Source organism: Equus caballus, chromosome 6 (genome assembly GCF_041296265.1).
Source record: "Equus caballus isolate H_3958 breed thoroughbred chromosome 6, TB-T2T, whole genome shotgun sequence".
NCBI classification, from domain to species: Eukaryota; Metazoa; Chordata; class Mammalia; order Perissodactyla; family Equidae; genus Equus; species Equus caballus.
This window is the reverse complement of record NC_091689.1, coordinates 84,214,933-84,225,026: the sequence shown is the minus strand read 5'-3', so window position 1 is coordinate 84,225,026 and position 10,094 is coordinate 84,214,933. Positions and strand designations below refer to the sequence as shown.

Here is a 10,094-nt window from a genome sequence, read left to right as displayed (position 1 = left end):
AGGAGGTTACAACTTGTATGAAGTTTAGAGGTCACTTTGGAGTGGACCATCAGGTTGGAATTCATCATAAGCACGGGAGAAACGCAGACCTGGCTGGACTCCTGGGCTCCAAAGGAGGGCCGGGAGAGGCCCGGAGCCATGTGTGCCCCCGCTGGCCGGGAGCAAGGTGGGGGCGGGGCGTGGGCAGAAACCACACCGGGCTCAAGTTTCCTCTGTTGGCCAGAAAGGGCAGGAGGAGAGGAGGGCCATGGGGAAAGGGGAGGGTTAGAGGAAGGACGGAGAACTCAGGCCGAGGGCTTCAGAGAGGAGACGGGTGCGCCGCCCCGAGCTCCGCGCTCAGCCCAGCCTCCACACTCAGCGCTCAGCAATGGCCCGGGGGCGGGGCACGGCCCTCCCCGGCTCTCAGAGGTAGCAGGGATCCTCACCCGGGAGGTGTCAGCCCAGGCCCAGCCTCCCCAGAGACAGCACCCGGAGCTTCATCTCTCTCCTCTCTCTGCTCGGACCCTGCCACAGGTGCCTGAGGGGCGGGGTGGGAGAGGGATCTCAGTGGGATCCAGGGACAGGCTGGGGACGTGGAAGCGAAGGTAGAGGGAGAAAATAACCAACTTTCCGCACATTCCTAGCAGATCTCAGACCTTCCCAGGCTGCCTTTGGTTTAGGAATTTGACATCTCTGGGAACTCTTCTGGGAGAAGACCTAGATGGCTTCTTGAGCGTTCTGGGGTCTTGGGGTGAAAGGCTGTAGGTGGGGACCAGAGAGTGTGGTCCTCGAGGGGCTGGGGAGTGACACTGAGTAACACTTCAGCAGGCTGGCTGCCCTGGGGACATGGTAGACTCTCAGGTGTATAGTACTGTCCTTTCCCCTACTCCACTCCTTCATGCTGCCCTGTCCAGCCAGCTGGGAAGGTCTGGGGGAAGCTGAGGAATTGGAGGCACTGAATGCTTGGCTGGCTGAGAAGTGTTGTTGCAGCAGGATGGGTGGTGGAGGTAGGGGGTGCTCAGTTCTTGCCTCCCTCTGTCCCTCTCTTCTCTGGGCCCCGGCTGTAGAGATCAGCTGGGGCTGGAAGGGAGAGGAAGGCATCCCACCCTCAGTGTAGTTCCTTCCTACTGGATGTCTTGGCAGCTTGGGAGGTAGGGGCTGGGAAGCAGTGGAAGAGAAGAGGGGAGCCATCAGATCTGCTAGGGCTTGGATTCCCTAGTCATTGGCCCCCAAAGGACTGGAGTTTGGGGTCTTGGGACCGAGTGACAGGATGGCAGAAACTTGTCCCTCTCTCTCTTGTTCCCATACACCTGTTTGAGTCATGTATGCCCCCAGGAGACTGAATCTCGCTCCGGTCAAATCTCTCTCTTTCTCTCTCTCTCCCTCCTTCCCCCTCCCTTTTTCCTCTTTTCTGTTTGTTTCTGTCTCACCTCTATGTGCCTCTCCTTCTTTGGGGATTCTTCCTAATCTTTCTAAATAGGTTGCTCACCTGGCACTCCACACCCCAAGTTTCATTGATCCCTCCACATCCTTTCACTGCCTCTGTTGACACTTGGAGAGGTGGAGTGGTCTAATAAGCCTCGGAACAGTGTCCCAGAGGCAAACCCCCTCTCCACTTCCCTCTTCCTCAAGGCTATTAGAGCCCTGGGGCAGCAGTTGAGGCCAAATGCCTTCCTTTCCCCAGCATCCCTCCCTAAATGGTCCTCACCCTGTATCCTTAAGCATAAAGCTCCATGTCATTCTGTGAGTACTCAGGGATTGTGACAAGATCTTTCTGTATAGGCCTATCAGGATGAGAGTAAAGAGGATAGACTATAGTCCCTGGAGATGATTCCAGTCCTACCTGATACATAACGTTGGGGAGTAAGATGGCTGTGTGACCGCAAAGTGTGGACTAAACTGAAAAGTGGGAACTGTTTATTATAAAAGAAGAGGAACACAGATGTCCACTCCGCTTTCCCAGTATCTCTCTAGTTTCTGCACCCTCTGTGATATTCTATTTGATCCATTTCTGGCTATACCCTCCTCCCTGATTGATACCATGGACTGCCAGCCTCCTGGCCCATCATCAGGAAGATAGGCTCCTAAGACACAGAGGGGCCTATGCCTCGTGTACAGACCACCACCCATCTTGAGTGTCTAGGGGAAAACATGCTATAGTCACGCACTGTGTAATGACATTTTGGTCAAAAGTGGACCACATATATGATGGTGGTCCCATAAGATTAGTGCCACATAGCCTAGGTGTGCAGCAGGCTATACCACCTAGGTTTGTGTTAGTACATTCTTATGATGTTCACACAATGATAAAATCGCCTAACAATGCATTTCTCAGAACATATCCCCATTGTTAAGCGATGCATGGCTGTATTGCCCTTTGGCCTGGTGCAAACTTGCCACTGCACTAGACAGCTGGTTGGAGCTGATCCAGAAGTTCTCCTCAACTCCCCCTTCTCCAACCTCCTGTCTCCCCCTGCTCTCCTTTTGGATTCTCATTTCCCTGTCCAAGATGAGGAAGAGATTGAGCTGCTGGTCTTCATGAGAAGGGGCTGATATCTGGTCTCAGAGACACGAGCAGCCTAGAACCTAGCCTTGCCTGGGCCAAGGGTTTGAAACCAAGAGAAGCCTGGAGAGCACTGCCAGGCTCCTATCTGGCTTTGTGTTCTTTCCTGTGAATTCATACGGTTGGACTAGTTTAGTAGTTCTCAAGGCAGGGTGGGCCTCTGGCATCGGAAACACCAGGGTGCCTGTTAAAATGCTGCATGCTGGGTCCCTGCACCTATGAAATCAATTCAGTAGGTCTGCGGTGGGAGGCCTTCGGGATTCTGTGTTTACAAGTCCCCCGGGGGAATGTAGTGCACAGTAAGGTTTGTGACTGCTTGAGCCAGATGCAATCTACTGCCTCTCACAGCAAGGACGTTCTCTAGGCCCATCTCCATTTAATGAAGGAGACTGAATGTGAAGCAATTCGCCCAAGGTCATGAATCTGGAAGGCCAGACAACCTGGTCTCCTGCCTCCTAGGGCAGGATCTTTGTACTGCAGCTGAGAGTCAGATCCAGGAACAAGTAAAAAGGGACAAAGGGTGGGTACGTGTGTGAAGGACTATGAGGCAAGAGTCATTGTCCCTGCCCCCTAAACCCCTTCTCCATTCACTTTGCCTTTGGGCAATTTCCGCCAGAACCTGGGTGCGGGAGGGTGGGGTTCCGGTGTTGAAATGGCATCCTGGACAGACATAAACACCCCACCCACCCTGCCCACTGCCCAAGGGCCTGTGCCTACACCCCTCCCAGGGGACAGCAGTATGACAAAGGAGTGGGGGAAGGGGCTAGAGAAGATCCTCCTTCACAAGGATAGTTTGCATTCTCACTAATTTTGTGGTAAGTCAAAGAGTGGATTCCATATTAAATAGCTGTGATATGCCATCCTTGTGATTATCTAAGGTCATGCAATTTGAGGTCATCCAGTCCTGTCTTCTGTCCTTCCATAAGTTTCTCCTACTCTCAGCTGGCCACCTTGACTTATATGGCAGAGGTGAGGTGTGGTGTCTGGCCCTAAGAGATCAGGAGGCCCTGGCCAAATCTACTTGAAATCTCATGCTGGAGGCAGGGTGAACAGATGCAGGAGAGCTGGGTATCAGGGAGGTAGGGAGGTAGGATGAGGAGAGGGACTGCCAGAGAGGAGAAGATGAAAGCAAGGGCAAGAGTTTGCTGAGAATGCTAAGCTGTCCAAGCAGAAACGGACCTGTGGCTTCAACTTGTCCAACTCCCTGGTTTTACGAATGAAGAAACAGAGGCTCAGAGAAGTGTGATGGCTTGCCCAACATCACACTGCTGCTTTGTGGCTGACCTGCGGCTAGAGCCCAGATCAGAAGAAAAGGTGCTAGAGGGGAGTGTGTCTTCAAGGCTCTACAGAGATACTCCCCAGAAAAAGAGAAAAGAGACTGAGATTCCACAGAAGGAATTGGCTGATGTAGGCCAATAGAGGCTTGGAGTATGGAGACACAGGAGTGGGATTGGAAGGCACCTGGAAGGCAGTATAGGCTAGTAGAGTCAGCCAGTATAGATTCCAGACCTGCCCCTGCTATTTACCAGCTTGGGTCTCAACTTCTGAATGGACTTCATGGGATCTTTGTGAAAATCAATCTCATAAACTAATGCTTGGAAAACACCAGTGCAGTTCTTGACCATTGCTTGATGAGTCTTTGCTATGGTTGTTATATTACCTTAGAGGAAGAAGACTCCTGGCTGTGTGGATTGGGGTATGGCCAAGATGACCCTGCAGGGACACAGAGTAGAGGTCCAGTGTCTCCAGAGACCATTCCTCTTCTGCTGCCTGCAGCTGATAAACCTCTTATCTGGTTCAGGCAGAGGAGCCCAGGGCCAGGATAGGAGAGGGCAGGGCTGCTATCAGCCACCAGGCCTGGGCCATATCTTAGAGAAGGGGAGGGGCTGTCTGCTTGGCTCTTCCCATAACACACTCCTTGGGGATCCCCAAGCACTCACTGTCATCTTGGAAAGAAAAGACCCAGATCCTAGAACAGGACAGAAGAGGAAAGCAGGAGTGGTCCCTGATATTGCCCAGAAAATGGGAAACCCACCCCAGAAGACATGACTTCTCCTCCAGCCAGTGATATAGTTTTGGGGAGTAAGAAGTAGGAGAAAGAGAAGGCATCTTGTCTGAAAAAAAGGTAAAGACCTCCTGTGCTCCCAAAGGAGCTGACTACAGCCACAGCAGGTGAGGTGGAGATTGCACCGCAGAAAAATGATTTCTAGTTTAAGGAGTTGGTTGATGAGTCCAGCAGGAATCGGGCGATGAGGTCCTTCTTTCTCTCAGGTCACGTTGGAGGAGGCCTCTCCATGGGGGCAGGACAAAATTGCTGACCCCTAGCAGGAAAGGCCCTAACCCCAATTTCTCCTTCCACGCAGGTTGCTGGGGCTGTTTGGGCTTTGGGGGACCCTGGACCAGGCCCTGGCCCAGTAGGATGCCCCCGTGTCCTCCCCAGCAGAGCAGGAACAGGGTGACACAGCTCCCCACTCCAGAGCTGGGCGAGATGGAACTGACTTGGCAAGAGATCATGTCCATCACTGAGCTGCAGGTGAGCTGGGTTGGGGCAGGGGCAGGGAAGCACAGAGACGCAGAGAGTCTGGCTGCGACTGAGGCAGGGGGCTGGAACAAGCAGGGCTCAGGGTCTCAAGTTGGAAATGTTCCAGGCACTGGAAAAGGAAGGGCTGGAGTAGGAAGGAGATCTGAATGGATGAGCAGAACGCTGAGGGACTGGGGGTGTGGGTGAGCAGGGGAGAGGAGTGGTGGGGAGGAAGGATCTGATTGGGGCTGTAAGCTCTCAGCGGCTACTCTGCCTACATCTCTCTACCCCACCTCCCCGTCCCCACCTTCCCTTTCTCACCTTCTTCCTTTCTGACCTCCCTGTCCTCCAATCCTGTCCATCTTCTTCCTTCATTTCCTCCCCCTGCCCTCCGTAGCTGGGCCCCTTTCCCCCAGGTAGCAGAGCAGTAAGGGGCCTCGGGAAGGGGGGTCAGACTATGCCGGGGTCCTCTCCTCCTGCTAGTTGGACAAAGGGGTGTCTGTTGGTCTAACAATGATGCCTTTGTCCCAGCTGGGCTGGAGCAGGGTGGCTCCCCGACGTGGGTTGGGGGCCCTGTTTCCAGCATGTTCTCTCCTCCTCTCTGCACCTGGGCAGGGACAGAGGGACTGAAGAGTAGAGGGTAGCACTTGTGCTAGCTCCCCAAGGTGCCTCTTAGCCCCCAGACCTGGCTCTGCGCCTGCCCCCTTTCTCTCCCCTGCCACCATGTCTGGGCCCTCAGGATCTGCCCTAAGCCCTCCTCCCACACAGCAGCTCCCTCTGCTGGGCACCCAGGGCATGGCCAGAGTCTGAACTTGACCCTTTGACCCTAGATAACCACAGCAGGAAAGGGTTCCCAGGGGTCGTCTTGGATAACACTCCTTGTCTTCCTGAAGGAAATAAAGGAACACGAACCATTTCAACCCAACCCAGTAAGAATTTCTACTGAGAAGGAGATTCCATAATTGTTGCAACATTAGATAGTCCTTTCTGAAGTCTGACCTCAGAGACTTCCATACCTGTTTAAGCTGCTTTCTTCTTGGAATAGCTGCATTGCAACTTTATATGAAGCTGTCTGTGATTGTTAACACCTTTCTCTTCCCTTTGTTATTATCTCACTGGGTCTTTTAGAAGGCCCCAGCTTGGGCCTGAGAGAGCTGGTTCTCCTCCTCAGCCTCTCTGTGTCTTTCTTGCAGGGCCTGAATGCTCCAACTGAGCCATCATTCGAGCCCCCAGCCCCAGCCCCATACCCTGGGCCCCCACCACCCTCAACTTACTGCCCCTGCTCAATCCACCCGGATGCTGGCTTCCCGCTTCCTCCACCACCTTATGAGCTCCCAGCACCTACATCTCATGTCCAAGACCCCCCATACTCCTATTGCAACATGGCCATACCAGTCTCCAAGCCACTGACCCTCTCAGGTCTGCTCAGTGAGCCCCTCCCAGACCCCTTGGCCCTCCTGGACATTGGGCTGCCAGCGGGGCCACCCAAGCCTCAAGAAGACCCAGAATCTGACTCAGGATTATCCCTCAACTATAGTGACGCTGAATCTCTTGAGCTGGAGGGGACAGAGGTTGGTCGGCGACGTGGCGAGTATGTAGAGATGTACCCAGTGGAGTACCCCTACTCGATCATGCCCAACTCCTTGGCCCACCCTAACTATGCCTTGCCACCTGCTGAGACCCCCTTAGCCTTAGAGCCTTCTTCAGGCCCTGTGCGGGCCAAGCCCACTGCAAGGGGGGAGGTGGGGAGTCGGGATGAACGTCGGGCCCTGGCCATGAAGATCCCCTTCCCTACGGACAAGATTGTCAACTTGCCGGTAGATGACTTTAACGAGCTGTTGGCACGGTACCCGCTGACAGAGAGCCAGCTGGCACTAGTCCGGGACATCCGAAGGCGGGGCAAGAACAAGGTGGCCGCCCAGAACTGTCGCAAGAGAAAGCTGGAGACCATCGTGCAGCTGGAGCGGGAACTGGAGCGGCTGGGCAGTGAGCGGGAGCGGCTTCTCCGAGCCCGAGGGGAGGCCGACCGGACCCTGGAGGTTATGCGCCAACAGCTGACGGAGCTCTACCGGGACATTTTCCAGCACCTGCGGGATGAAGCAGGCAACAACTACTCCCCTGAAGAGTATGTGCTGCAACAGGCTGCCGATGGGGCCATCTTTCTGGTGCCCCGGGGGCCGAAGGTGGAGGCCACAGACTGAGCTGGTCCAGAGGGGTGGGACTGGTGATGGCGATTTCCTTCATTCCCTTCTGATGAAGGTACTCCCCAACCCTGAGGCCCAGGAGCTGTGTTCTCTAGACCGGAAGGGGACAGTGGGAAACCTGGCATTGGGAAGGTCCAAAGTGTGTTCTGTGAGGCTCGCCTTGAGGGAAGTATGTGAGGGGAGGGCTGGAATCTCTCTTCTGTGATTCAGCTTCCCAGGTCTCCAACGTCCACCTCTTGTTTGAGCTTTGGTATATAAAGCACTCTACAGAAATAACCTTCCGCTGTGTCTTCCTTCTCAAGGGAGGGTGATGAAGCTGAGCACCCCTCAGAGCTGACTGCTTGCTGTTGGGGAGGGAATCCTGCCAAGCTCATTTCTTTCCCCTACAGCTCTGTGTAAGAGAGGTGCACATGACATTTGGGCTGGAGCAGTGTGATCCACCATCTTCATACTCCTTCTCAGAGCTGGGGCCATGGATGATCTGAGGAACCCCACCTTCTCTGGTGGCCCCCTATTTATGGAGCTGGGATTGCTACCAAAGCTGGCTAGATCCTATGTGCAAGGCCCAGAGGGTTGGCCTCTCCTTTCTCAATCTTTGGAGCACAGAAAAGCCTGGATTGCCCATGGGCCTTTTCTCTCATCTTCTCCTGCCTATTTCTCTAGGACCCCCTCAGCCTGGGTTCTGATGTGCCAGAGTTCTCTCAGAAGACTGAGTGAGCTGCTCTTGATTGGAATGAGAGAATTTGATTGGACAACAAAGTTTCAGGGGATTTCACACCTTGGTCTGGGTAAAGCCAGCTCCACAGTGGAGTACAATATGCATTTTAGTGAAATTTTCTATCTCCCTGGTTAAGAGAGACGCTCCCCAGGGGGGCGGCCCTGTGGCCTACTGGTTGAGTTTGCGCGCTCTGCTTTGGAGGCCTGGGGTTTTGCCAGTTCGGATCCTGGGTGTGGACACCGCACTGTTCATCAAGCCATGCTGAGGCTGTGTCCCATATAGCACAGCCAGAAGGACCTACAACTAGAATATACAACTATGTACTGGGAGACTCTGGGGAGAAGAAAAATAAATTAAAAAAAAAAATTGGCAACAGATGTTAGCTCAGGTGCCAATCTTCAAAAACAAAACAAGGGCCAGCCCCGTGGCCGAGTGGTTAAGTTGGTGTGCTCCGTTTCGGTGGCCCAGGGTTTCACTGGTTCGGATCCTGGCTGCGGACATGGTACCGCTCGTCAGGCCACGCTGAGGCCGTGTCCTCATGCCACAACTAGAAGGACCCACAACTAAAATATACAACTATGTACAGGGGGCATTTGGGGAGGAAAAGTAGGAAAAAAAGAGATTGGCAACAGTTGTTAGCTCAGGCGCCAATCTTTGAAAAAAAAAAAAACAAAAACCAGACAAACAGACACTACCCAATTCATGTTTTGGGGCTTTCCTTTTCTAGATCCTTGAAGATCTAGGGCCTTTATTAGTATATATATTTTTTCTTGAAACTAGACATGATTGCTTTTCAGAAGCCTTCACATCAAAGTCCAGTGAAACCTCCCTGACACCATTACCTTCCTCTTCCTGCTTGGAATTGGGTGGTTCCCAACCTTCCCAGTCACTGAATTACACAAATTACCTCTTTGGGGTATTTTACTTCTATATACACTTCTATTCAATTTTACGTGTTCCATTCCAACAGGGAAACCTTATTTCCAAGTTCTGATAGACACTAGTTGTGAGCCATAAAAGCGCACAGAAGTGATCAAAAGAGATGTGGAAACTTCATGCCTATATATTCTGAAAAACATCGTCTCTAGCCTAGGTTTAGGGAATGAAAACAACTTAGAGCTTCCTATTCCTAATAGATCTGAAGATCTAGACAACTTGTGAATTTCAATTTCTCAAAAAACTGAAAATGTGAGGTCAAGTTGTAAAGTGCAGAGCCTGGGGTTAGCTATTGAGAAACTTGATTAGTTCACCTAAGGGACATCAGACACTGAAGATTTTTTCATTCTAATTTACCAAGGTGGTAAATTCAGAGGCAAATTTAGACATTAATTTCTTCAACTAGTATTTACTGAGCACCTAATAAGCTTAAGGTACCGTTCTAGACATTGGAGGTACAATGAACAAGACAACGCCCTACTCTTACGGAGATACACTGTAGTGAGGACCAACCATCACATACACACACCTTGTTTGGTTATGTGCCTACCTAAAGCAAAACGTGGAATACGGTTTTGGAGAGTGAACTGGGTTATGCGACCCACAGGTTGCAAGAACTCCAACGAGGTAATTATCTTCCTTCTGTCTATTTCCTCATCTAAAATAAACAGAAATTACTAATAATCTTGTATATGTAAAGAATGTTAACAAAGTACATAGAATGTAACAGGTGCATAACTGCTTTTCTTCAATAGGAACACTTTTAGCAAACTCTTGGTAGCTTGAGTTTCCTATCCCTCCAAACTATGGTTGTGTGAAACAAACTAGTAATTTCAAGTCACAAGTGAGATTCTTAAATCAGAATCACAGCAATAAGATGACTGTTTTGCTAGATTGAAAACTGAGGCCAGATGAACTATTCTTGAAAATACTAGGGAAAAACATAAGCATTTGCCAAAGGGTTAAATTATTGCTTCTAAACAAATTTTTAGGCCAATTACCTATGAGAAGACTTCCTTCCCTTCCATATTCAGTTCATGTTATCATCCCTGGCTTGAGCTTTCTGAAGCCTGAGATAGCTGGCCAATAAATACTTGTTCACCAGATGCACTATGTCCCTCCAGAACCTACTAGATAAGCGTGGCTCTTATGCTATGCTTATGCATAACATAT

The 10,094-nt window shown here is 51.5% G+C and overlaps 1 protein-coding gene across 3 annotated transcripts; it reads left to right on the top strand.

The window, feature by feature from the left end:
• Positions 1-223: 223 nt before the first annotated feature.
• NFE2 (nuclear factor, erythroid 2) lies at positions 224-7,543 on the top strand. Of its 3 annotated transcripts, none has more exons than XM_001495426.6 (3): positions 224-513; positions 4,906-5,075; positions 6,257-7,543. In XM_001495426.6, exons 2-3 carry the CDS (start codon positions 4,962-4,964, stop codon positions 7,262-7,264), a joined length of 1,122 nt encoding a protein of 373 aa, XP_001495476.2. In that variant the 5' UTR covers positions 224-513; positions 4,906-4,961; the 3' UTR covers positions 7,265-7,543. The 3 variants fall into 3 exon arrangements, with proteins under 3 accessions (XP_001495476.2, XP_070127669.1, XP_070127670.1); XM_070271568.1 differs by lacking the exon at positions 224-513 and adding an exon at positions 4,454-4,667; XM_070271569.1 differs by lacking the exon at positions 224-513 and adding an exon at positions 4,477-4,714.
• The last annotated feature ends 2,551 nt before the right edge of the window (positions 7,544-10,094 follow it).

What these genes read in the sequence shown, in the direction of transcription:
- NFE2 (XM_001495426.6), top strand. Translation starts at nt 4,962, where the DNA reads ATGCCCCCGTGTCCTCCCCAGCAGAGCAGGAACAGGGTGACACAGCTC. An exon ending in TGTCCATCACTGAGCTGCAG is followed by an intron (nt 5,076 to 6,256) that starts GTGAGCTGGGTT and finishes TCTTTCTTGCAG; the next exon opens with GGCCTGAATGCTCCAACTGA.